The sequence below is a fragment of the Netta rufina genome, assembly GCF_964035555.1.
Source record: "Netta rufina genome assembly, chromosome: 9".
Classification (NCBI taxonomy): domain Eukaryota; kingdom Metazoa; phylum Chordata; class Aves; order Anseriformes; family Anatidae; genus Netta; species Netta rufina.
Genome location: NC_140132.1, coordinates 3,989,856 through 4,015,168, shown reverse-complemented (window position 1 = coordinate 4,015,168; position 25,313 = coordinate 3,989,856). Strand labels below are relative to the sequence as shown.

The window sequence follows — 25,313 nt, the reverse complement described above, 5'->3', positions numbered from 1 at the left end:
TGTCCTAGGAAGACCACCTCTCTCTATCCTGTGTAGACTACCCTAGACGTCTAGCACTTCAGTGTAGCTATTAGACGTCTAGCATTTTAGTGTAGATATGCAGCTGTATTGCTGCGTGTCCAACCTTTCCTCTTAGGCATATTTCTGCAAGGGGTATGGTGATGGGCTGGTCACAGTGGTTTTGATCTGGAACATCTGAGCCATGTTCTTCTACTGCTCACATTCATAGAATCCTAGAATATCCTGAGTTGGAAGGGGCCCATAAGGATCATCGAGTCCAACTCCTGGCTCCACACAGGTCTACTCAAAATTCAGACCCTGTGACTAAGTGCACAGTCCAATCGCTTCTTAAACTCCAACAGGCTTGGTGCCATGACAATGTCCCCAGGGAGCCTGTTCTAGTCTTATTTTCTAATGGACTCAAGAAGCACAGAACATGGGTAGCAGGTTGATGTTGACAACAGTATGGGGTAAGGGGTTGTGAGGACATCAGGGAACAGCTAGGACAATGAAGAAGGCCTTGGTAGGGCCCTCACTCCAGCCCAAGACCCTGGGCCTTGCCTAAGCCCTTCTGCAGGTTGACAGGCACGGTCACAGCTGCAGGACTGCTTTTCAAGTGTGCTTCAAGGCTTTTTATTTTTATTTCCTTTTTTATAAGACAAAATCCATATTGATAATCTGTAAATCGTATGAAGACCGGGAGAAGTGGTAAAAGCAAGGACCAATGTAGATTTTCTGTTAACACCTGCTCAGGCCAATGATTTGTGTTTTAAGGATAGGTGTTAAACCACGTATCCGGAGACAAATAACACGTAACTTCCAGCGTCATACCACTTTTATTTTTATCTAAAAAGAGATTGCATTTCAGGTCGCTGGCCTTGGTGGAACTTTATTTTATCTTTCTGTGTGGGGGTGGAAGCCGGGCGCGGCGCTGCGGGCAGGGGAGGCGCAGCGGCGGGGCTGGAGCCCGGGAGGCGCCTGCTGCCTCCTCCAGCCTCACCGCGCTCTGAGCCACACGTTCCAGCACTGAACACCTCACTAGGTGCTAATTAGAGCGCCTCACATGCCGGCAGCACGTTAATTAGCCGTGATTAACAACGCCGCAGGCGCCGCGCGGACACAGCTCCCCTCGGGGCCTCCGCTGCCCTTACTCAACATGGCCGCCGCCGCGCCGTCCCGCGCGTGAGGCCGCGGCGGGAAACGCTTCCGCCCTCTTTTACCCACGTGACGAGCGGTGCCCGGCCCCGCAACCCTTACGGCGGCCCGATGGGGTCAGTCCCGCCGGGCTTCGCGTCCTCCGTGCCGCTGGGCTGAGCGCCGCCTGACGCCCCGCCGCGGGACCGGCCCCGGCCCCGGCCCGGCCCGGCCCAGCCGCCTGTGGGTGAGTGCGGCCCCGCCAGGGCTTCCCCGGCTCCTGCCAGCCCCGGGGGTGCGGGGGGAGGGCGCTGAGGGCCCGCGCTGCCCCGGGCCCTGTTTCCGCGCCGTCTCTTCGCGCTGTGCCGGCCCCGGGCGCTCCCCGGGCTCGTCCCTCCCCAGAGCCGCTGAGCACCAGCCCCGCCGCCCTCCCTCGCCGCCAGCCCCGTACCTTCAGGACGCGGTGCTGGCGCTGTCCCGCCAAACCGCCTGACTTCTGCTCGTGCTTCCTTTAAACAATTACATTTTTACTAACAAGCCCCGCTCGGTTGTCCGCAGTTTGTTCTTGCAGCAGTCTCGGTGCCGGTTGCTGTGCCCTTCCCGTGCCAGGAGGGTTGGAAGGTGAGATCGATGTGGCAGAAAGAAAACGATTTTCAGCGGCGAGAGGCAGGCGAGAGAGGCAGAGCAGCGAGCCCCGGAGCTGCTGTTACTCAGCCCTTGGCAAGCAGCGGGTGCAGCTGAGCCTGACCAGCAATATTTTATTCATAAGCCCTTTATGGGACGAATCTCGGGTGCTGTCGGTGTGTGTGTGTTTTGTCTTGCAGCTGGAAGGCAGTTGCCGTGCTGACTTACGTACCGAGGCGATGCCAAACGTAAGGGAAGCTGTGGTGATGCCTGAGAACCCGCGTTAGGGCTGTGTGGGAGTTGCAGTCACACAGCAAACACGCTGTCAAGGACCTTTAGCAAGTCTCTTGAGCAGTAACTGCCTCGTATGCTGCTGCCAGCAGACAGCCTGGGGACTTAAAGGTCTTGAAATTCGTTACTGATACTGATATTATGATCTTTAATACTATTTTTTTTTTTTTTTTACTACTATTGGTCTGGAAGTGCTTTATTGATCATAGACCCTCGTTGGAAAGGGCAAGCATATTTTGGGCAGCAGAATTGCTGAAGGCTGTGGTCTTTTTTCATGTCACTGGCTGATGGGGCTGACAGCTCACAAGAGAGATAAACATAGCTTGCAAGACCAAAGAGCAGAAACAACAAGAAAAAAAATCTTAAATCTAAGAGCTGTGAAGTGACGGAGCTGCTCGTGCACCTCCTGAGCTACTACAAAGGCCAGGTGTATTTTGAACTGTTTATTGCTAGTGAAAAGGGTTGTTCAAATTCCTGTCGTTTGGTACACACAAACAGTAAGAGTTAATACAGATGGATTAAATCGGTGCATAATTTCAGGTATTGTCTTTATGTGTTTTTGTGGTGGTGTGTTTTTTTTTTTTTTTTTTTAAGTTTATGTGGAATGGAGACCTCTGTGAGCCCCAGTTCTTAGTGTGCTGGTGTGAATCAGGCTTTCAGATTAGTGAGTTTATTTTTGTTTGATCTGTGGTGATTGGGAGTCTTGAGAACAGCACCGAGGGTCCCAGGATGGATTGCCAAAGGGATTATGCTTTTAATATATTGAATTTGTGCATTTAATACAGTCTGACCATATCCTTCTGTGTGCTTATTTCTGTTGTCTGCAGATTACTATTAACTTGAGGTTTGATTGATAAATAGGGAAGGTACCATTTCTGTGTGATGTGGCCAAGCATTAGTCTTAATTATAACTACATGCGACAAACACCCATGAAACTATAAACAATTGGAGATGCTCTATTCGTTCTGTGCCCAGGAAGGTTGATGGGACGAAGTGTAGCTGGCTTGGTTTGGTTCCATAGGAAGCACACTACCCATGTTGAAAAACAAGCAAAATCTGCCCTTGTGTGTCATGATTGCAACCTTAACACTGACAACAAAAAATAGGGTCGCAGGGGCTAAATTTCCTTGGGTGGGTCCCGCTGTTTTGTTGGCCAAGTTCTGTGTGCTCGGCTTGTTAGAGTGTGTGCACAGCAACAGACGTGGCCTTGCTGCCCAAAATAGTACAAGAATGCAGTTGCAATTACAGTGGCAAAAAAATGCTCTTTTGCCAGAATCGATTGCTTCATTTAGGGAGCTACTTGAAGCAGTACCAGCAAAAGATTTCTTGCTACAGCAAGTTTTGTTTCCTTTGGGTGGGTTTCCCATGGTAACTGTGTTTGCACCTTGTATGTGTGCATATATGTGTAGAAATACATAATTCTCTTAACCCTAACGGTAAAAATAACTCATCTCAGGCTGAGCTATGGACAGGGCCCCCCTGCCGCTGACTGGATTAAAAGCTTCTCACATTTGAGGCTTTCTTGCAGCTCAGCTTCTGTTGGAGCCACTTCCCAGCCTCGCTCTAACTGCAGCTCCAGATTTTCATTGTCTTAACCAAAGCCATCACCATAATCTGAGTGGTTATGGGCCATTGACAACGTCTGCTAACCACTGCCTCAAAGAAAAATTTTCCTCAGCCATGTGAATCTTTCTAGCTTTTAGTTTCCATCAGTGGCCCCTTTCCAGCCCCTCAATTGTAGCTCTAGGATTTGTTTTCCTCCCAGTCTTAAGCTGAATACCCTGCACACCTTTAAAACAAGAGAAAAGTTATCTCTGTCTGTGTCTTCAATACAGTTCTCCAGCAATTGCCCTGTCAATAACCATCACAGCCCAGTTTCTAGGAAATCCCTTTGTTGCTTCCTATGAAATCCCTTTGCTTTCTAAGAAAATGTTTGCGTAAATAAAAGTATTGGTAAACCCCTGTAAGATTTTCATTTACAGAAAATTCAGAAGGGAAATGTTTATGTGATTGCATGTAATTGGTAGCAGGTTATGAACATGCTTGGTCTTCAAGCCAACTCGACAGGTTGTTGATAAGAAAACGTGTCCTTGTAAGACTGAGATCTGGATGAGTGATAGCAGAGGCCTAGGTCTCTTTTCTTCCCCTCTTTCAATGTGTGGTTTTGTGAGGCTTTATCCGCTTTCTCAAATACTGGTACGCTGGATCTGTGCAAATACAGACTGATGTTTTGATTTCCTACCAATCCTGAAGATCTTACCAATGTTTTTTATCCTTCTGCCAGCCAGTGCAGGAATAGCGATTTAGAAAAGCAAACAAACGTGACCCAGGAGGAGTTCTGCATGCAGTGTACAGCTCCAGTTGAGGACCCTCGTGCAGCTTTGGGTGCTACATGCAGCACTGCTTTGTTCTCAGCTCCTTGCCCTCGGTGCTTAGCCCCTTGGGACTGAAGTTTCTACATATTTTATTGTGTAGTTTGTTTCTCTAAAGAATTCTACTTGGGATCTTTTAACACATGCCCAGGAATCACAGCAGAGAGATTCTTTTAGTTGCTTTCTGTTGGTTTCAGGTACTGCTGTTAGAGCTTTTGGTTTTCTTTTGTCAGAATGAGTGGGGCTGCATTCCCATCGCCAGCTGCCGAGATGGCAGAGATTAATCGCCTTCAGTACGAAATGGAGTACACTGAGGGAATCAGCCAGCGCATGAGGGTCCCAGAAAAACTCAAAGTGGCTCCTCCAAATGCTGACCTTGAGAAGGACGTCCCAGAAGGATTCCCAAATGCCAGTGTAACGATGCAGGTTCCAGAGCGGATTGTAGTGGCAGGTACGGCTGCACCTCAATATAAGAAAAATAAGCAAACATTTAAATTAATTCCCCAAATTTCTTACAGGTCATGTATCTCTATACATTTTTATAAAGAAAAAGATGTGTGATGCTTTTCCAGTTTTCAGACAGGGATTTCTCAATCCCTGAAAAAGCTTCATGAATAATTTTGGTGTAATGTAGCAGAGATGGTTAATGAAGGAATTAGGAACAGGAAGTTGAATTGCTGACTTTTCATCTTACTAAACCATTTCTGGATTATAGGCAAGAAGATTTTATGGTTTTTGATTTATACCTGATTTTTTTAATTAATAAGCTAAAAATTCCTGTTAGAAGTTTGGGGCATGTACTATATATTAGACACTTCTTATTCAAAATGTTTTTTTATTATAATTGGAATGCCCATCGTGTTAAGGTTCTGTTTGTGTTGGGTGCACTCTCTCAAGAGTTCTCTAGTATTTATGGCGGTGGGCTTTACAGCGAGAGACCTGGAGCTGCTGAAGGCCTTACAATTTGCTAAATGTGTGAAGTGTGTATTTTATGCTTTGAAAGAAGGAAATGTTCAAATCACCAGTTAGTTGTATTTGTATACAAATATGCTTTAATAGGTCTATGTCTAGAGATTAAAAGTGCCCTCACTTCAATAACGGTTGATGTTGCTCAGGATTTCTCAGGCATACTGCTCAAATAAGTGCCAGTTAATGTGCTAGTTAAGAAAGCTTTAAACGTGGTTTTTAACAAACAAGGTTCTTAAAAAAATATTCTTAATTATTTGGCATATTCTGAGAAAATCAACCCTTAGGCCACAGAAATCTTTCTATTGACAACTGATGTTCTTGCAGGTAACAGTGAAGACATTCCACTTTCCAGACCACCAGACCTTGACCTTCTTCAGTCTACTCCATTCAAACCACTGGCATTGAAAACTCCTCCCCGTGTTATTTCTCTTAGTGATCGACCACTAGATTTTTTGGACCTAGAAAAACCTCCACAGCAGACACCTCAGAATGAAGAGGCTAGTACTTATTTTGCTCTTTCCCTGGTTGAGAAACTTTCTTCTAAAGCAAAGTGAAAGAACCAGTGATTTCTCCATAGTAGTGCAGACGTATCTGGTACAAACATAAGCTGGGAAAATACATAATATTTCTATAAGCACTGCAGTTGTTCTAAACTGTGCCTTTTAGGTTCCATATTTCACTGACAGATGACTAGGGGTTGGCAGTCTCAGTAAGCTTACACAGCACTTATAAAATGAAGTCATAATTAGAACTGCTCAAAGTACTTTTAACGAAATAACCCTTTTGATTAAAGAAAAAGCTGTGAGTTTATTAATTTGCAGGTTATCAGAAAACACACAATTGTTTTGACATGTATTATTAATCTTTGGTATTCATTGATATATGATATTGCAACACATAGAACTAGTGAGTTTTGTTAAAACTCTGAAAAAGTACTTCAAAGAATTGTATGGTATTGGCATCCAGGTGGATGACATGTAATTGGCATCTGAATAACTGAGAAATATTTAAGGAGTTGCATATTCTGTCTACTTGGAAAACAAAGTAGAAAAGTGTTTGTCTCTGGTGAAAGGAAGTAATATTAAGTGTAACAGATTGCTTTGTTACAAATTCAAATCCATATATCAAGGATGGCAACAAGTTTGGAAGTTGGTTTTACATGTACCTGCATCAGGTCCTCTCATCTGATGTCTTTCTTCTAATCTCTGGGAACCCGTGAAAATACGGCTTTGTATCTTGAGAACAGATCTAACTTACATCTCCAGTGCTAATCTTCCAGTGCTAAGTTATTAAGTCTCTGCTGGAATTCCCTGTCTTTTATCTCCATCTTCCTTCACTCGTACACAGGTTCGCTCAGTGGGAAGACTGAAAAGAGAACGCTCCATGAGCGAAAACGCCACTCGGCAGAACGGCCAGCTGGCCCGAAATGATTCCCTGTGAGTAGAGCAATGGGGTGCTGGGCTGCACTACAGCTTTGTTACGTATTTCTTTTATGCCTTATCTCTGTGTATTTGTTTTCCTAACATTTTAAATGTAGTAGCAAACACTTAATTTTTAACAGTAGTAGGCTAGCATTTTTCTTAATTTCTTTGCATTTCATTCAGTAAGGTGACATTCAGTAAGGTATTTGGGAAGTGTCTTCCTAGAGTGTATGGGTGAGAGTGTTTCTGGGCTCACCACTGTTTCACCAGTTACTCTGAATTGTTACTTTAGGAGGTGTTTTTTTTTTGAGTTGGTGAAGTGGTATAGGGTTTTTTTTCCTGAATTTTCAGGTTATCTGCTGAAAGAAATTGAGTTCTTTGTGCAGTAAACTGTTCCCTTTTCCCACTGGTATTACATAATGGTTTTAATTCATAGGCAAAGGAAGATGCGTATCTCCGGTATTTCTCATGAATATTAGAAAAAGTCAGTTTTCTTTGGTGTCTATATACTTAATGCATTGGAATCTGTGAATTCATATTGTAATCTTTTAAGACCAAAATGGCAAGTAGCATTTAAAGTCGGAAGCTTCATCTTCTGGTACCATCAGTGGTAACAGTTCTTATGGTGCTTTCTGAAGACGTACATGTCTGTATATTCTGATTAGACATGATAGTCGTTTGACTAGTCACTGTGTTCTGAGTGATGGCATTCTTCCACCTGCCAGTAATTGTTTTCACAACTGAACACTTAAACTTCATGTATTGGTCAGAACAATTCCTAATACAGCTACCATAAAGAGTACCTTTTCCCTTGTTGAAAGGATATGAGAAGTGAGACCACACAATGGGATTCATCAACACTAGACAAATGTAGGCTGTGTAACACAGTATTATTAAATCACCTGAAATTTAATTTGCAGTAAATTGAGGGAAGTAAGTGCAAGACCTACTTAGGATCTATTTATTTTTAGCGTAAAACAGATCAGGTGAATTATGTCCTAGAAATGCCTGTTTTCTTCTATTTACAGCAGGGTTACTAGGAAGTACTAAATGTACATGTATCTATCTACCTGTGAGTTATTTTGTCTGAAACTGGTGAAATGTACTCTAATGCCTATTTCAGAGGTTATAACTTTCTTTTTCTTCCTCCAGATCTTCATGGAAATATTGTTGCATATCTTTCTTCTCTTACTTAATCAGGCTTTTAGTTGATACAAGCTTATTGCACATATCTAGGCGCTCAAGTCTACTGAATTATATACGTTCACTGAACTGGCAAAATGAAATCCATGTCCATAAGCTCCTTGATCATCTCAGTCTGCAGATATTATAGCAGCCTACTAAGTGCCCAATTTCACTTTGATATCGGTCATCCGGTTAAAATAGGTTGGGCTGGATGTGCCTGTAATTACTCTGCAGGAATGCCTATGTGATAGTCTGCACACAATGCAGGCAGGTCTTCGTGTGGTGGAAGCTGCTTGTGAAAAGGTTTACCACTTTGATGTTACCAGCTCTGCTTTTTCAGTCTTTGGTGTGTTGCTCTTGAAGGAAAAACAGATGGTGTATGAATTGTTGCAGTTTCTTGAAATCACTTTTATTCTTGCTCTGTTTTTTTACTCTTCTGAAGGTCCTGGGCTGTGATCTGAAAAGCTGGCAGGATCAACTCTGAATGGCTGTACCCAGTCACTCTGAGATTTCTCACATCTGGGTTTCTCAAATCCAAAAGTTCTCAAAACCTGCAAAGCTCACCTGTGTGCTTTGCTGTATGTGGAATTGCTGGTTTCAGACTGTCTAAATGCTATTTGCTGTCACAATTGCTTAATCTATTAGCAGTCCTTCAAAGAGGCTTAGCAAGGCAATACAAACCTGGAATTCTGTAAATATTAAAATGTGATCAATGAAGTAAGTAACTTCTACTTGGCATGACTCAGTTTATCATATACAACAGCTAGGAAATCCTGACACATCAGGAGATGAGTTTTGCCTCTCTCGATGCTCATACTTGTGGCTGCATAATATCTGTCAAGTACAAGTCCTGAAAGCATTTACATTCTTTTAGGAAAATTATATAAACTTGAGATTGATCCAGAATCTCTTCTATTTGTTTGTATGAAGAATAACAACTAATATTGAGCCTCCCGTATCTGTGCTCTCTACTGACAATGTGGAAGAATCTGTATTTCTTCACTGTGGCGAAGAAATTCCACGCTTGCCAGCCTGCGGATAATTTATATTTGTAGAACTTCATTTGTCTCTCATCCTCTCAGGCACTTGTTTTCTTATGACAGAAGTTATGCTGTGCCTCCTGCATAGATCATCTGCTCTGAAATCACTGATTCCTAGCAATTGCTTCTTTTTCTGTCATCATTGCTTCTTTTGACGCAGTGTGATCCAGAAAAGGAAATCACTTTGAACATGCTGTTGTGTTCTCAGTGATGCTGAGTCTGACATTTCTGTCTCACCTGGGTTGAGTCAATCTCTGGATGGAGAACATACCTGTGAACCTGGTTAATCCTCAGGAAAACATTCTGTGAATGCTTATTATGAAACTACAATGCTCGAGGTGAAACTTGGTTTTCCTGCATTTGTGTGAGCCATACAAGTCTTTTGTACTTGGTGGGAAAGGTATTTCTTGACTAGTGGTTCTTCACAATGTAGGTCCAGAAGGCATATATTGCAAATTTGAGATTAAAAAAAAAAAGCAAGCTTAATGGAAATAAAATAGTAGTGGTGACTCTAGAAACAAAACTAATAATGTAGCATTCAGTTTTAGCTGTAGTAGCTGCTTGGAGGAGCTGCTGGCATGGAAGTGCTACTGAGTGGTTCAAATAAGAAATACAAGCAAACCAACCTGGTTGGTACAAATTTATGCTACCTCAGATGGTATTGATTTTCACTTAGTTTGTAGACTGCTATTTCTTCTAGAGGTTCCTGGTAAATATGATGCATTTATTCTAAGATGAATTCACTTGTTGATAAATCAGACCACTGAAATAGAGAAATTACACTACAAATGTATTGTTTGCACTGCAGAAAACTGAAGTGTGTAACTATTATATCTCATTCATATCACTTCAAAATTTCTGTCACATCCCTGAGAAATGTTTTTTCACTGTTTTACAAATGTGCAAGGAACCAGCTGCTCCTGCAGTTCTTATTTCAAGTGGTGTTGGCTGAAAGCAGTAGCTTTGTTCTAATTGTCCTAGCGGTACAAAGCTGCATCATCAAAACTAGCTTGACTTGTAAGTTCATGTCATGTCCAGGTAGTTTATTTCTACAATAATGAATATTTTGGTCATCTAATTTGAGAAAGATGATCTCTTTATTCCAATGTTTGAGTCTGATTTACAGCTTCATAGGAAGAACAGTCCACATCTTACAGCCAATTTGAAATTACTTCAAATATTTAATTTCTATTAAAAACAAAAAATGTTGCTTGTTTTTCTTACCTCCTTGATTCAAATTTCTGATGGACATGATAGGCTATGAAGATGCTGTGGTGAGGATCCCATTGAGAAGGCATATGGAGTACTGTCACTTAGAACCTTTATCTGAATAGGAGTATAATACTCCAGTTTTAATCTAGGACGTTGCTGTCCTCAGACAAAATGTTCAGATGTACTCTGTGAAATTCCAGTGTCTGACCTTAAAAGTGACAAAATGTTTTATATTAGCTTGTCAGACTGAAGCCAAGAAGTTGGCCAGGCTACTTATCATTGTGTTCTCCACATGGTACAGATAGGTTTTTCTGTTGTGTTTTTTTTTTTTTTTTGTCTATTGTCATCCATTTGCATGCAAAGACTCTTCCAAGAATTTGTTGGGAGTTAGAGATGGTCTCATTTAAAAAAAAATAAAAAAAATTAAAAAAAAAGCATTTAAGAATTACTAACAAGTAGGCACCTGCTTGCACAATAACTACCTACGTGTGTAGCAATAATAATGTCTCTCTAAATTTTATTCCCTCTATTTATAAAGGATGCTTACTTAAGAGATTACAATTATTATTCAAGGTGTCACAGATCAGATACTGTCCCAAGAAATAAAATGCCACGGTTCCAGTCACCTCTTTCGACTAAGGATTGCACGTAAGCCTACATGTTACCTAGTATAAGAAAATGAAGAGTGTGTTTAATTGTGTAGTTCTCTGCAATACTAATTTTCTGAGTAAGATTAATTTGGAATATAAAATGTGAAACAGGCTTTGCTACACTGAATGTGTGGTTTCTAATTTTGTTGCAGGCTTCCTCAAACTTTGCCAAATCATTTCCTTGTGTAAGAAACACAGGAAAAAGTAAATGGTGTTAGAAGGAAAGGGAGAGCTTCAATTAACAACTGATTTATTAAAAAAAAAAAATTAGTCTGATTCTTTGCTCTTTGGCTGTTTATGATTAGCTGAAGAAACTAAGCTTTTAGTTGGTCATTGTTAGCTGATATTGGATGTAAAGATTCTCCTTTGAATCAGAAGTCAACAAACCACCAAGACTGCATTGAAAAAGGGAGAACAGGTAATTTTTTCTCTTCTCCTGCCTTTCCCCTAGAGAAAGGGAAAACTTTCTTTCTCCCTAGAGAGTTGGATTTCATAGTTTGAGAAATTCTGAAATAAGCCCTACATATACCTCAAATATTTTGAGAAGGCTTTGGGGAGATTCCTGTGAAGCTAGAAACTCTGCATGTCGTAGAATGTTACTGAGCTCCTCCATAGTAACTTCTATAACTCCAAGTTGTTTGTTTTAGTTCCAAATTCTATTTATGTTTTTTTTAGCCAGAAAGCGTTGAGACAATAACTGGCTGTAGCTGCAAATAAGAATTCTTTTCAGAACATTTGAACAAAATTATATTGAAGACTAAGATCATTTTGCTATCAATGAAAGAGAGGAGGAGGATAGCTACAATCTCTAATGATAAGTAGTCACGTTAAGTGTTAGAGAATTCTTACGTTATCTTGGCTGATTTGTATATCAGGTATTTGCTTCATAACATTGCTTCTCCATGGTCTCTGATGTAGTTCAAAGGACTACCACATGCTTACAGATGAACAATTTTGAATCCTGAAAAAGAAACTTAGAAGAATTTGGCCTTCCCCCCCCCCCCCCCATTCCCTAATGGTTTGAGCCCTTCATAGAATTATTCTTATAGTTATGAGATTATTGTAATAATGTTTCCCACCTGTAACTTTCTTGTAGAGAATTTTTGTGTAGTTCTAGTTTAGTATGTGTTTTTTGTTTATTTCCACACAAACTTTATGAGTGCCATTGCTGTGGTTATTCACAGTAATAGCATTCTGGACAACAGGAATTCTACAATATCTTAGTTTGCAATATTTTTTAAGATGTTGTTCATCATCTCAAATACTAGGCTGAATAAGAAAAAATACTGTAATATAAAATCATAATATGAACTCAACCCTTCAGCTCTTTCCTCAAGCTAGCAAATCCATACGTGAATAGAAAGTCTCATTAATTCACTTTAGTGGCAGAATTTTCATGCTTCTGGAGATTTTTCTAGGGAATATTGGCATTTCCAATGCAACTAAAGAGTAAAACTTGTGGCTGTGACCACTACTATTGATGGCAAAATAAGTCATTATAAACATAAAAAAAATAATAATCTGCAATTCTTACAGGGAAAAATAAAATACATAAAGAAGTGAAGTAGATGCTTACTGACTTCTCATTCTCCTCTTTTCCTTTATTTTGGTCAAGCTTACTCAACAGCAACAAGAAAAGATATTTGTGTTTCAACTGATTAATAACGACCAATATCAGTCAAGCACCAGCCACTTCTGTCTTTGCATGTCTCTTGAAGCTTAAGATAGCTCTAACTCTTTTGTGGTTGAAGTGACATCTGTGTAACATGTTTTGAATCTGTCTTTTCCATGGATTTTCTTTCTTACTCGGTTCAGATTGTGGTGCCAGCCAGTTGCAAAGCAGCTCTATTCAAAACAGAGAATCTATAGAGCTATGACCTATCTAGAAATTATCCACATATCAAGTCCACTTCCAAGTACTCTGCTGGTAATGCTTAATTTCATAACAATGCCAACAAGAGTGGGAAGATTGGCATTATAACTCTATAAACTGTTGTGGCAAAGTACAAGTGGCAAGGCTAAAGGGATTATGTTGAATTAAAGATGCTAATCTTGGAATAAAAACTATTCCAAGATGTAAAGGATACAGTGAACTCACACTTTGTCTTGCATTTATATTAATATTAATGATTAAGCTAACAAATGACTTCCTCTTAAAGTATCTCATTTTAAATTAAAAACTCCTGATTTAAGAAAAGCCTTGATGTGTGAAGGACAGTGTGGATAATGGCAGGTAAAATGAGCACATGAAATGCAGTTTATCAAAATTCATTTCTTTCTGTTAGGTTTGTGTAATCCTGTAAACCAAAATGCTCATGCTTGTATTTCAATCCTTTGTATTTTTATTTTTTTAAAGTATTGTTATGCATCATGGCCAAAACCTCAGATCATGTAAGTTGTTATCACTGGGATATGAATTCTGTGCCCCTTTTTTACTGAGTTCTAGCAGTTGCCTTTAAACTTTGTTCACATGCAAATCAAAATTCTATCTTTACTCACAGCACAAAGAAAAAGAAATGTTGAATTCTGTGTGAGATTCTCCTTATTGAAAAAGCTTGTGTTTTGAAAGAGATTATGGGTAGGATTTTTTTAAAATGCCTGTGCTTTTAAAAACACTTTTCTCATTGATGTCAATAAGGACTTCACTATGGACTCTGACAGGTACAGACTTATCTGGGCAAGGACTTCATGCAACTACCCTGTATAACAGTTTTAAACTGCTGATATAAACATAGCTCATGATCCCTGTGCTACTGGATTTGGGGATGTCAGCTTATAACGGCGGGAGAAGGGTAAACCGAAAACAAGCGATAAACATTTTGAAATGGGGACTATCTGAAAAGTTTTTTGATTAAAAATCTGACTGTAGTATTTCTCTCTTCATTTACTATGCTTGTATGAACAGTGTGACACCATCACTGCAACAGGCTCGTGTTTGTCCTCCCAATATGTTACCTGAAGATGGAACTAATCTTTACTCTGCTCGTGGCATTTTGTCGTTTATCCAGTCTTCCACTCGTAGGGCTTACCAGCAGGTCTTGGATGTGCTGGATGAAAATCGCAGGTGATTGGTTGTCACTGATTCTGCCAGCTTCTGCTGCTTCTTTTTTTTTCTTCTTTTTAGTGGAGTGTGGTTTCTGTTCATAAAACAATGAGATGAAATTATTTGCTTTTGCTTTCCTTTGCTTTCACTATTCATAAGCAATTTAATTGTCCAAAATTCACATTTCAAAATGCTTCTGTTTCAGTCAAATATAACATTAAGATTTCCTTCCACGTAAAAATCAAAATAGGAAATGCTAATTCGTGAGTGAAAGAGATTTTGCAGTTGCCAGATTGTCAGCGTTTACTGCAATTAATACTTGATCCTAAAACTGCACATTTATTAGCCTTGCCTACTGCTTTTCTGTTGGTGAGTAATGGTGCAAATCAATAAGATTGGGGTGATGTTGCCATAAATTGTTAAAAGAAATGTGCAGAAACTAGGTAGAATATTATGCAAGACATTGTAGATGCTGCTTGTAATAATGTGTCAAGACATTAGACTGTCAGTTTAGTGAATAGTACCTCTTGTTGATATGTGACTGATGGTGACCACTTCACCCAATGTTGTGAGCAAAAAAGGCAATATATACTTGCTCCTGTAATTAATTGTCTTTGTTCTAATGGGTAAGCTGATACTTTGAGAGGTAATGAGCCAAAACAAGCCTTGCTGTGAGCATTAGGAGAATGTCATTTTCATCACTGCAGAAGCATTTATAAAGAGTGAAAACAAGGTTAATTTATGAAAAGCAATTTTCATTTCAGTAGTATGGTAACACAGATTCAGGAAAGAATTGCACATGGTCTGTAGTCCTTGCTGAGAGGTGGACTTGAAGGAGGGTTGGAAGGAGCTGCTCATTCCTCCTGCAGTCCTTCAGTGTGGCCTGTGGTAGGAAGTTCTTTCCAATTCCCAGTCTGCCTCTGGTTGCTAACATACCAGCAGCATTCCTAATATTTTTTAGTGTGAAGTCAAAGGGTTTGTTTTTCAGTTCTTTTGGTAAGAAAGTGTAACTATCAAACCAATCTTATTGAGAAGTTTTAGCAGTCACTTTCCAAACTGGCACCTCCTGTAGCTCACCATGCCTGCTGACGTGACAGTATATAAATTTCCATATTGACATTATCAAATCATGTAGAACTCCAGTCTTGCTGGCCTTTATACCCTTAACGGGGATTTGAAGAAATTAAAAATAATATATCTATATAGCAAAAAAAAAAAAAAAAAAAACACCCCCCAAAAGAAATGCTTAGTTCTCCTTGAACTTGAGTTGGGTGCTTAACCCCCACTGATTCCTATGAAAGAGCAAACTGTAGTACTGTCCACAGTTGGATAATTTTGGTTTTTTTTAGTTGTCAATATTAAAAGATCAAATGGAATATTTTTTTTTTCTTTTTACAAAATTAAAGCTCCTAGATAAGGAGGAATTCAACTGTTGTTGAATAACAGCACTGTGTGTTGTGCCAAAAGTCCTTGTTAAAATTAAGTGAAATTCTAGCCCTTTTCCCAGTCTGCAGTGAAGCTGGTGGGATTTATTCCTGGCTTCCATTGGGCGTGTTCTTGCCCACATTTTCTTGGATACACATATTCATACATAGCTTTTCATCTTACCTTAGTTACCAGAAAAATTCTAGGGTTCTGAATACTTCAAAAGCTGCATTACTCTTCCTGGTTTGGGGTCATTTTTGATTTATACTTACTAAACTTCTTAGAAGAAACAGGAAACTGGTGCTATTCACCTGTGAATGAATGTTGCCAAAATAATGAACTAATCAATAGGGTAAAGTGTATTCTTTGTGGTTGGGTGTTTAGATACCCACTTATTCTACAGCTGGCGTAGGAATGTGAAATTTGGATGATCCACTTGCATGGTTGCAAAATATTGTTTATTTTAAATTGTTTGAAACTGCACTCTGTTCTTTTGCTCTATATTATAATGTGCTTTCTATCTGAAAATGTTACCTATTTTAAATATTATGCTTATGACTAGAAGAGATCACTTATTAAAATGAGCAAGATCTGACTTGTGCTATTCACTAGACATAGCTTTCACTTGTTTCATGGCTTGCTTTTTTCAAAAAACTCTCAGAATTAGCTCTCAATCTACTAAAACTGCTAACGGTAGGTGCTGGTTCATCTGCTGCAGATGAATTATGCCTGGTTTGGTTGGCATTGCTGGCATGATAGGTTAATCAAATGGGCAACAACCTAATGATCACTGTTTACGCTGTTTACTCTTGCATTTCCTTCAGCTTGGACAAGGACAATAGGTCAGTTTTGCTTCCCAGTTCTAACCCTCTTTCCATTTCAATTTCTATCAAATGAATGTAGGGCCAAACACTGGTCTTTAAAAGACTGATCTTACATGCTTTAAGCAATAAATAAAAACTGTATTTAGGGATTTTAGTAATGTCTTAAATGCAGGTAAAAAGACATTATCATATGAGAATAAAGTTGTCTTAATATCTGTACTTTATCTGAACTACTTTTTACCTCTTAGACCAGTAACTTTTTATTAAGAAGAAAAAAGTATGAAAGATCATTGCTGTACCCTTTCTTCAGGATAGTCCTTCCTAAAAAACCACAGCCCTCCTTAAGTGCTAATCTTCACCCACATAATCATTTCCTGAGGTGTTGCAAGATCATGTCTTATATTGAGGGTGTTAATGACGTTTTTCATGGCAGAAGTAAAATAAGATGTGAGTTAAGACCATGGAAGTTATTACACATGACTTTGGATGAGGGTAATGCATTTCAGAAGCAAATGAAATGGTCTGCAAATGTGAAGGAGCCCGGGAGAAACACAAACCTATGGCTTTGATAGGTAATTGTAGTGCTGAGGCAAGCAGGAAGAGCAGTTTTACCTAGGCACTGATTGCTCTGTGCCCAAATCCATTCTGTACTTCAGAAGCTGAGCTTCTTACTCGGTTCACATCTGGATCACATCCATAAAGTCCTAGGGCCTGTTCTTAAGGTCATTCTGAGATTTCCAGAGAAGTTGAAAAGTACAGTGAGCAGTCAACATAGCTGCTGCCCCTACTGAACAAAGAACGTGCTGGCCTCAGTCTCAGGTGTGCAAGTGATGTGAGCTGGACACAGGTACCTAGATCATCCACACATCTTGTTTTCCTCCCAGACCCAATTCTGATTGCATCATTCCCCTGGTATTTCCACTACATACTCTGCTCTAAGCAGAGGAAGACAGACCAGATTAATTTGGTCATTATGTTATTGCCTGTTTTCCCACTGTTATTAAAGTGCATTACTGTTCATTCCCTTCATGTTTTAGGCTGCAATTATATTTGCAGTTAAATAGTTAAGTGCTGAGTATACATGGGTTAAGGCTGCTTCTGATCATGTGTAATGTTGAGGCTGGAGTGGACAGAAGTAGCCAGAAAACAAAGTTTTTAATATATTCCTTTTCAGAAGGTCATGTATTTAATAGTTTGACTATATTATAGTTGTGCATACTGTATTTACCTAAAAATTTGCTGCTGATTTTGGGCTAAGGCGATCTCAGTTAAGAGGTCACTGTTATCTAGGTAGTAAACTTTTTGTTGATATTTGGAACTGAGCAAGTAGGAAGGGTGAGTGAGGCAGGAGAATACTCGGATGAACCTTTTGGGTGCACCTGTAAAGAAATAAAATTGTGAGCTGCAGAAAAAAGGAGGAAGCCATGTGCAGCTGCTTAACTGAGCCTGGCTGTGTTGGGAAGTGTAATTAAAGGCTTGTCTTTAGTTTAGATCAAGTTTCCAATTTGGACAGAACCCACAGTACCCTAGTTTTGTTCTTTGCTGCAGCACTCAGCCACCTCCAGACCTGTGGCTTTTTTTTTTTTTTTTTTTTTTTTTGGGTAAAGGCAGCGTAGGTTGGTTAGTATCGATTAGTTCCACAACATCTCTGAAATCTGAAGTTTACCACAGAGGCCAAGAGCTGAGAGAACTTTTAAGATCTGTTGTTCTCATGACACAAAGTTCAAATGTTGCTGTCCTTTGTTGGATAGCATGGGAAATGCATGCAGAATGCTGACAAGCTGCTGTTGGCTTATCTGCCAGTTACAGGCAGCTATGGTCACTGAGAAACTCTGTGACCTGTTCCATAGCTGCTTTTTGCTGAATTCCTTGTGTTGTCTCCAGGTATTAAGTTACATTCTCTGACAGACAGGACTTCAAACTAGCTGAGTTATTTCTCTGATTAGAAAATAGAAATACCAATTTTGTTAACTTTTTTGGAAGACCTCATTTGTTTGGGTAAGAATATTCATTTATTGTGTGTATTGGGATTTTTTTTTTTTTTTAAATATATCATGCTGGCTTCTGTGCTAGACAGGAAAACGTGATGGTATGCAATGGGACTTTGTTTTTAACTTTACAGATGTATATACATCTTCTGTAACTGGAACACTTTGCTCTTTAGAGCAGGACTTCCTCCCAGTATGTCTTGCACTGGGTAGCAGAGTTTGCTAAGGTTCCTCGACCCTGAATCTTGAAGTGAAACTAGTGGTTGTGGTATTTTTGCACAGTGCTTGCTCGTTTTCAGGTCAGGCCACAGTGTTCTCCCAGCCATCTCAGCACCAAGCCTCTGCCTCCAACCCAGAACAGCCTTCATCCACAGATTCTTTCATTTTAGGGGCTGGAGCATACGTTGGTTCAGTGCACAGCACAAATACCTGCTGTTGGCATTGGGAAAATGGGAGAAATCTTTCAAAAGCCTGAAATCTTTTTTCTGTTTGTTACCCAGCATAGCTGTGGAACACTAATGGCTCCTTACAAGAGGCACTGAAATGCACAGTGCTGTCGCTGTCGGAAGGTACTGCTGGTGTTGCTGTGCTCTGGGACATGGCAGCTTCTTCCTGACAGGCTGCTGCTTGTATAGTTGTAGCAACTTAAAAAGCTCTAACCTTTTCTTCTCTGCGGAAGAAGAGAAGAAAAAGAAAAGGAGGGAGGGAAATCTGAAAGAGCGGTACTTACAGGGAAGTCATAGCATCTACTTGAAGCTTTTAGTCATTTCTTCCTGGAGCGATCTGCCACTCCTTTATAAATGGTCCTTAGGCTACTAGCCCAGGTTTTCTGAATTATATTTAGCATAGATGAATAAAGAAAAGACAAAAAAACTTCTCTTAGAGAGAGGAGAAGATGGCTAAAAAAGCTTTTATAAGCCTGGAAGGCTTGTGCTATGAGGAAAGGCTCTTCTGGGTTTGAGAGAAGGAGGCCAAGAGGCCATCTTGCTGCTCTCTGCCTTTCCCTGAGGAGGGGGACGTGCGGGTCTCTGCTCCCTGTCACCACAGACAGGACACGTCAATGCACAAAGCTGTATCAGGGGACGTTCAGGTGGGCACTAGGGGCGGTTGCTGAGCGTGGCCAAACACTGAACAGGCTTCCTAGCGAGGTGGCTGATGCCCCAGGCCTGCCAGTGTTTGAGGCATTTGGATAGTGCCCTCAGTAACATGCTTTAACTTCTGGTCAGCCTGAAGTGGTCAGGCAGTTGAACTCAAAATCTGTAGGTCCCAACCAACTGAGCTATTCTGTTCTGTAAGTGTGTGGATAACTTTTTTTTTTTTCCTGGGATTTTGTGTTTTTGGGGAGACTCTTTAAAATGTCTTCCATTGTTACTTTTACAATGTTGATAACCTCCTCCCAAACTTCTGTTCCAATCTTCCACAAATGAAGCTGTACCATCAAAAACTTACTTACAGATCCTAGCTGCATACACTTTTAGTGTTAATTAAAATATGAAAGTGCAATTCACAATAAAATATACAGGTATTATATTGTGTTGAAATAATATACAATATAAGTGGAAGTATTTTGATGTTCTTTTGTTCTGTGTTTTACCTCTTACCTCTGTTTGTCGTTTCCTGTTTCCATCTCGTGCTTTCTATCTACAAAATCCTGCTGTAGGCCAGTGTTACGTGGTGGGTCAGCTGCTACCACTTCCTCTAACCCTCATCATGACAACACCAGGTAAAGAGTGTTTTTTTTGTTAGTCATGATCCACTAGTTTAGATTTCAAAATTCAGATTTCCATTCCCCTATTTCTGAGTGTTCCTATGTTTTATAAATGATGCTAGTTCATATCCTCCCCCTCATCTCTTGAGGTATCTTAGGCCCTTGTTCCTTACCCATCCAAGTCACTTGCAAGACCTCACTTACATAGTGGATACAATGTGCTGCTGAATTTCAGACTCAAATGTATGTGCAATTGGAGGCTTTTAAATTTCATTAGCAGTATACTTTGAGTATTTCCTAATTAGTAGTGGTTGAGTTTCATATTTTTATTGCTGGAAAATTTGGCCTTGAACCGTGTTATTTTTCAGGTGTTCTCAGACATGCCTATGATTGTTAGTTGTAGCTAGGTACGTTTTTACAGCCATTATTTCAGATTGATATCACTTCAGTGGAATTAGATGCAAGTTTAATGTGTTATGTCGTGGTCCGGATTAAGGGATTTCCACATCTGTTGTGCCCATTTCGCACTATACTTCTGTTTTTATCAAAGTGGAGATAATGCTTATACTTGAGTAAATATTGGAGGTGGTTCTTGAGCTCTAACTTGAGAATTCAGTTTTTGTCATGGTCCAAGAGATTTCTTGTTGGTGATGCTCTTGATTTAATATTTGGAATTGTTTGGAAATTGGTAGAGCAGCAGTGATGTCCTGTGACTTAATATTTTTTGTGACCTGCGAGGGAGACATGCTTATCCATTGAAATTATGAGCCTCTTCTCTTTTTCCCAAGAGATGCTGGGGGACAGCTAGGCTGTGGGTGGGATCTTCTAATTTCTTTCTTTTTTCTTTTTTCTTTTTTCTTTTTTTTTTTTTTACCTTCTACAAGTGTTTTTTTTTTGTTTGTTTCTTTGTGTTTTTTTTTTGTTTGTTTGTTTCTTTGTTTTTTTTTTAAAAAAAGAGGCTACGAAAGACCATCCTCAGAAACTTCTTTGGCTTTGAAATCATGGTAGAAAATGAAACTTGATTTTTTTGTGCAGAGCTTTAGGCCTTTTTTTAAGAGTAGGAATGTTTGTATTGTTTTATCAAGAACTTAAGTTTATTTTAAAATAACTTGTTAATGGCAATGTGAGCTTCACAGAACTAAGCAAATAACAAGTTTCAATCTTTTTAATAGTGCCTAAACTGAAAGAACAGTAAGTAGTGTAAACACAAACTATATTGAAATGAATGTTTAGTGTCCTTAGTATATTAAAAAATAGAAAAAAAAAATCATTAAGGCTAACATAGTTACCAAAACTTTTTTGTCTCATACCATGTTTTTGAAACAGTTTTGACTTTGACAGACAGTTGCTTAATCAAATATTTCTTTACTAAAACCTGTTTTTACCCTGATCTTACCTAGAGAAGTGTTTCCTTTTACCTGTTTAACCTTCAACCCCCCAAAAGCACAGATTAAAAACTAATTTCCTTTTTGCAGTGTTGCTCAAAGATCTCATTGTTACCTAAGTCCAGACTAATGCAATTGTCATTTAGAAACAACAACTCTTAGAAGCAATATATTACTGAACAATGGGGCAGGAAAACTTTTGACAAATGGTGTATGGGGTGTGGGGAGTGATAATGCCCTTAGCTCATTCATGCTATAGACACCTGCTAAAAATGATGGAAGAAGATGTGGTACAAAAATAGGATCTGAATTTAAGTGCATTCCGTGAGCTTAAGGAATTCTGCTTGTATTCAGATGTTAGTCAAAGTTAACCAATAACTGTGTCATGACATGGTAAACGTTCTTTTAGGTGTATTGTGTTTTCAATTGGGTAGCTTTGACGTGTATTTTGTTCGATATCCTCAGCTGTTTGCAGCAGGTGTTCATGTGTCCTCATGAGAAAGCAGGTTAAGTCAAGGAGAATTAATGTTGGAAACTGAGACTTTAAGATAGGAAGAGAGAAACTCAGTGGTAGGTATGGCATCAGGAGTTTATCTGTTGGTTGTTGGAAAAAAAATCTAGGTAAGATGTAGTATTTGGATGATCAAATCACATACTTTATGTAGACTTTTTGCCCCCTCCCAACTAATAAATGTGCTGTATTGAAATAACCTGCCCATGGAGTTAGAATAATGCTTTCTCTGAATCACTGCATCAAGAAAATTGAAAGGTGTTCTGAGAGCAGCCTTCTTTCTGATGTATGCTGAGTTCAGCAAGCACTGACTACCTAATTCTTCATTTGCAAGGTTCTCTGTCTCTCACCTAAGATGCTAAGGTTATTGTAACTGAGATCATTAACCTCCATAGGTGTTCTTGTGGGATATTTGAAGAGGTACTGAGCATAAGATACCCAGTTCTTGCCAAATCTTCATTTGGTTGGTTCAAATCCATTGCAACTTTAGTATTTTAGCTTGGGCAATTTTCAGCATTCACTACTCAGTTGAATAACTAGTAGTATTTTGAGACACCAAGTGACAGCATGAAGTCTGTTGATGTGGAGAATCTTCAAAAAGTATTTAAATGTGGAGAACAATACACTCAGGTTCAGTCAAGTACCCATTTCATATGTCTTCGTGCTTTATTCATTTAGGATCCAATTGAATTATACAACTCTGTAAAAGCTAAAAAGTTTTATAGTTCTTCTGCCTATCACCAGCAAAAAGTATATCGACTCAAATGTTCATAAAATACAGTACTTGCTAATCTTATTATGGACTAAGCAATCTCTTTAACCCGATAGATACGGTCTTTCCAACATGGATACAACGCTTGAGGGAACACCAGATGACATGACTGTTGTAGATGCTGCTTCCTTAAGAAGACAGGTATGTAAAGCATAGGCGTTGATATTAAGAAAAATCTGTAATGGTAAAATGGAGAAGCAGGTTGTCTTTTGTAATATAATGGTATGGCTGCAAAGGTAGGGCAGCCATGTAACGAGTATGGTGAGGAATCCTCTCTGTAGCCCTGCTGGACTGCCTTCAGAAATCTGTATCGGTCTCGCTATCTGGAAAGCCCAGTTCCGTTGACCCCCCCTACTTATCAGGAATAGAAAGGTCTGCTCACTAGTAGTTGAAGATAAAGTCACAACCTCAATTGTTTAAAATCCAACCCATTATGATACTAAGATGCTTATTCAGAAGCTTCTAGAAAGTCTGGCAACTTTAAAGTATTAAAAGCTTTTATTTATTTCTAGATAATCAAACTTAATCGGCGTCTACAACTTCTGGAAGAAGAAAACAAAGAGCGTGCTAAGAGGGAAATGATTATGTACTCAATTACTGTAGCTTTCTGGCTACTCAATAGCTGGCTTTGGTTTCGGCGCTAGACACAGCTCTCCCAGAAAACTTAGTAGTTGAAAATACAAACAAAATTTGCAGAATTATTTGTTTCTGTTTCTGAATTGTATGCTGTTTTATAATTCATACACTGGAAACTACCACCACAGAAAAAGGCTGTAGAATTGCAGTGTTAAAGGGACACCTTGTTGTTCAGTTATACTGTATTTAATAGATTTGCATTGCAGATACTTGCAGTATCCTCCTTTGCATGCTTCAATGTAAATATGGATCAGCTGATTTTGAGATGAAGTTTGCTTCATGCAATGTAAGGACAGTGACCTACAGGAGTAATTACTGGATGTTTTCTTGTGGTGGGAAGAGAAGAAATGGAATGGGTTTGGGGGGAAAAAAAAAGAATAAAAAGTAGTTTTTATTGTTCTGTTGTTAGATGCAATTAAACATCACTGCACTAGTTTTCCTTTAGTCTGCCTAGTTTCAGAGGTGTGCCATATTCAAGGAGTGTGTCCTGTTTCATGAGTGTGTTCCTTGTTTAAGCACATGTTCAGGTCAAATAATAAAAGGTGGTCTTTGCTAACATGCGGACTGTTCAGAGGTGTGTAATATGTATTTTTTTATTTTAGCTTTAATTTTACAGATGTTTTTCTATAAAATACATTTTTAAGCAAGTCAGTCTGTGAGTGAACAAAAGATTGAGTACAAGATACCAATGTAGTGTATTTAATAAAACAAACAAACAAAAAAAGCATTGTTTAATGTTATTTTAAGAGTTTATTTAGGGGGTTATCTAAATTAGCAGGCATTGGAGTAAGTGGCTGTGATGGTTTGAACAATTCAAAAGGAGCAGGAGGGCACCATACAGCCTGCTGCAGTGCTACCAGGCCCTGCGTGTTGAGAGACTGTTCTTGGTGTGTGTGGTGAGTACATAGGTATGAGAAGCTAGCCTGGTGTCCTCATGTACTGGTCAGTTCAAACATTCCTGGTTGAGTCGCACGATCCACTGCCATTTTGGTACCTGCCAGCCTACTCTGAGGGAGGATGGTGCATGGTGCTGTGCTGCTGAAGGGAACCTGTGTGTTGGTGTTGCCAGGCAATGTATGGCTGCCACTTCTGTGCAATGCTGTAGCAGCCACAGCCCCTTTCCTGGGTGTGTGAAGCCTCCTAACAGCGCCGCTGCATGGGAGAAAGTGCAGTGACGTCAAAAAGATGCTTCAGAGGGGACCTTTCCTGGAACAGCTGGGACCACTCTGCAGGACCATTTCTGGGCTCTACAAGTACACAGACTGGTGAGAGATAATGATGCACAACAGCTGCAGAAGTGGATGACACGGGGCCCCTTTGAGGGCCTTTTGTCCTTGGCTCATCCTGCAGCCGCAGGGAGCACTGCCCCACAGGCCGGGAAGGTGCCCCACAGCTCAGTGCAGCTGCCAGCTGTACGGTTTGCTGGGGCAGCACCGCTCCCCTTCCACTTGGCAGCTGGCAGAACTAGGGTGGTGGCACACTGGGACATAAAGTGACCGAGGAGCCCACTCCTGCTCTTCTCTGCTGTGGTGAATGGGACGTCATCCTGGAAGACTGCAAAGATGGTAAATGCATATCAAAGTCCTTTATGCAGCTGTGCAGTATCTGACTTTGCTTATGACTGACTGCTGTTTTGCACAGTATTTATCTGGGAGAGTGTATCTTGGGCTCCCAGCTCATACAAACGTTTGGATGGCACAAGCCGCTGAGATTTCTTCCTCTGGAAGATGACCACCAGGACAGGTTGTTGGGCACGAGAAGAGCTGGACACAGATGTAGCCTGTAAGGGCCTGGCTGAGGGTGGCTGCGCTTGCACATTTCATGTACTACCACAAGTAAAGCAGGGCATGCTATCTGCTATTACATGGCTTTTGCACTGGCTTTGTGTAGGTTGCTATGCCTCCTTCCTTGTGTATCATCTAAATTTGGCTGTTCCTTGTATTTATTTATTTATTTTTTAGCTTTGTTCATCTTGTATTACATACCTCCATTGGCTCTGTAGGGTATTTGCTGTGCTTTTTCGTACCATGAATGTCTTTGTCTTTTAGTGAAAGACAATAGGAAAGGCCTGCTGTGCACATTCTCGGTACTTTCATTAATTTTATACCACCGACTGTAAGCT

The 25,313-nt window shown here is 40.0% G+C and overlaps 1 protein-coding gene across 8 annotated transcripts; it reads left to right on the top strand.

Annotated features, from left to right (window-relative positions):
• The first annotated feature begins 1,260 nt into the window (after positions 1-1,260).
• Positions 1,261-25,297, top strand: MFF (mitochondrial fission factor). Of its 8 annotated transcripts, XM_084291689.1 has the most exons (10): positions 1,360-1,381; positions 1,693-1,755; positions 4,656-4,873; positions 5,716-5,888; positions 6,739-6,827; positions 10,823-10,897; positions 13,805-13,963; positions 19,840-19,902; positions 22,612-22,696; positions 23,068-25,297. In XM_084291689.1, the coding sequence occupies exons 3-10, from the start codon at positions 4,657-4,659 to the stop codon at positions 23,197-23,199; spliced, it is 993 nt and encodes a 330-aa protein (XP_084147815.1). In that variant the 5' UTR covers positions 1,360-1,381; positions 1,693-1,755; position 4,656; the 3' UTR covers positions 23,200-25,297. The 8 variants fall into 8 exon arrangements, with proteins under 8 accessions (XP_084147814.1, XP_084147818.1, XP_084147820.1 ...); XM_084291688.1 differs by lacking the exon at positions 1,693-1,755 and having other exon boundaries at positions 1,261-1,381; XM_084291690.1 differs by lacking the exon at positions 1,693-1,755 and having other exon boundaries at positions 1,300-1,385.
• Positions 25,298-25,313: the final 16 nt, after the last annotated feature.

What these genes read in the sequence shown, in the direction of transcription:
- MFF (XM_084291688.1), top strand. Translation starts at nt 4,657, where the DNA reads ATGAGTGGGGCTGCATTCCCATCGCCAGCTGCCGAGATGGCAGAGATT. An exon ending in GTGCTGGATGAAAATCGCAG is followed by an intron (nt 13,964 to 19,839) that starts GTGATTGGTTGT and finishes ATCCTGCTGTAG; the next exon opens with GCCAGTGTTACGTGGTGGGT. An exon ending in CTGCTTCCTTAAGAAGACAG is followed by an intron (nt 22,697 to 23,067) that starts GTATGTAAAGCA and finishes ATTTATTTCTAG; the next exon opens with ATAATCAAACTTAATCGGCG.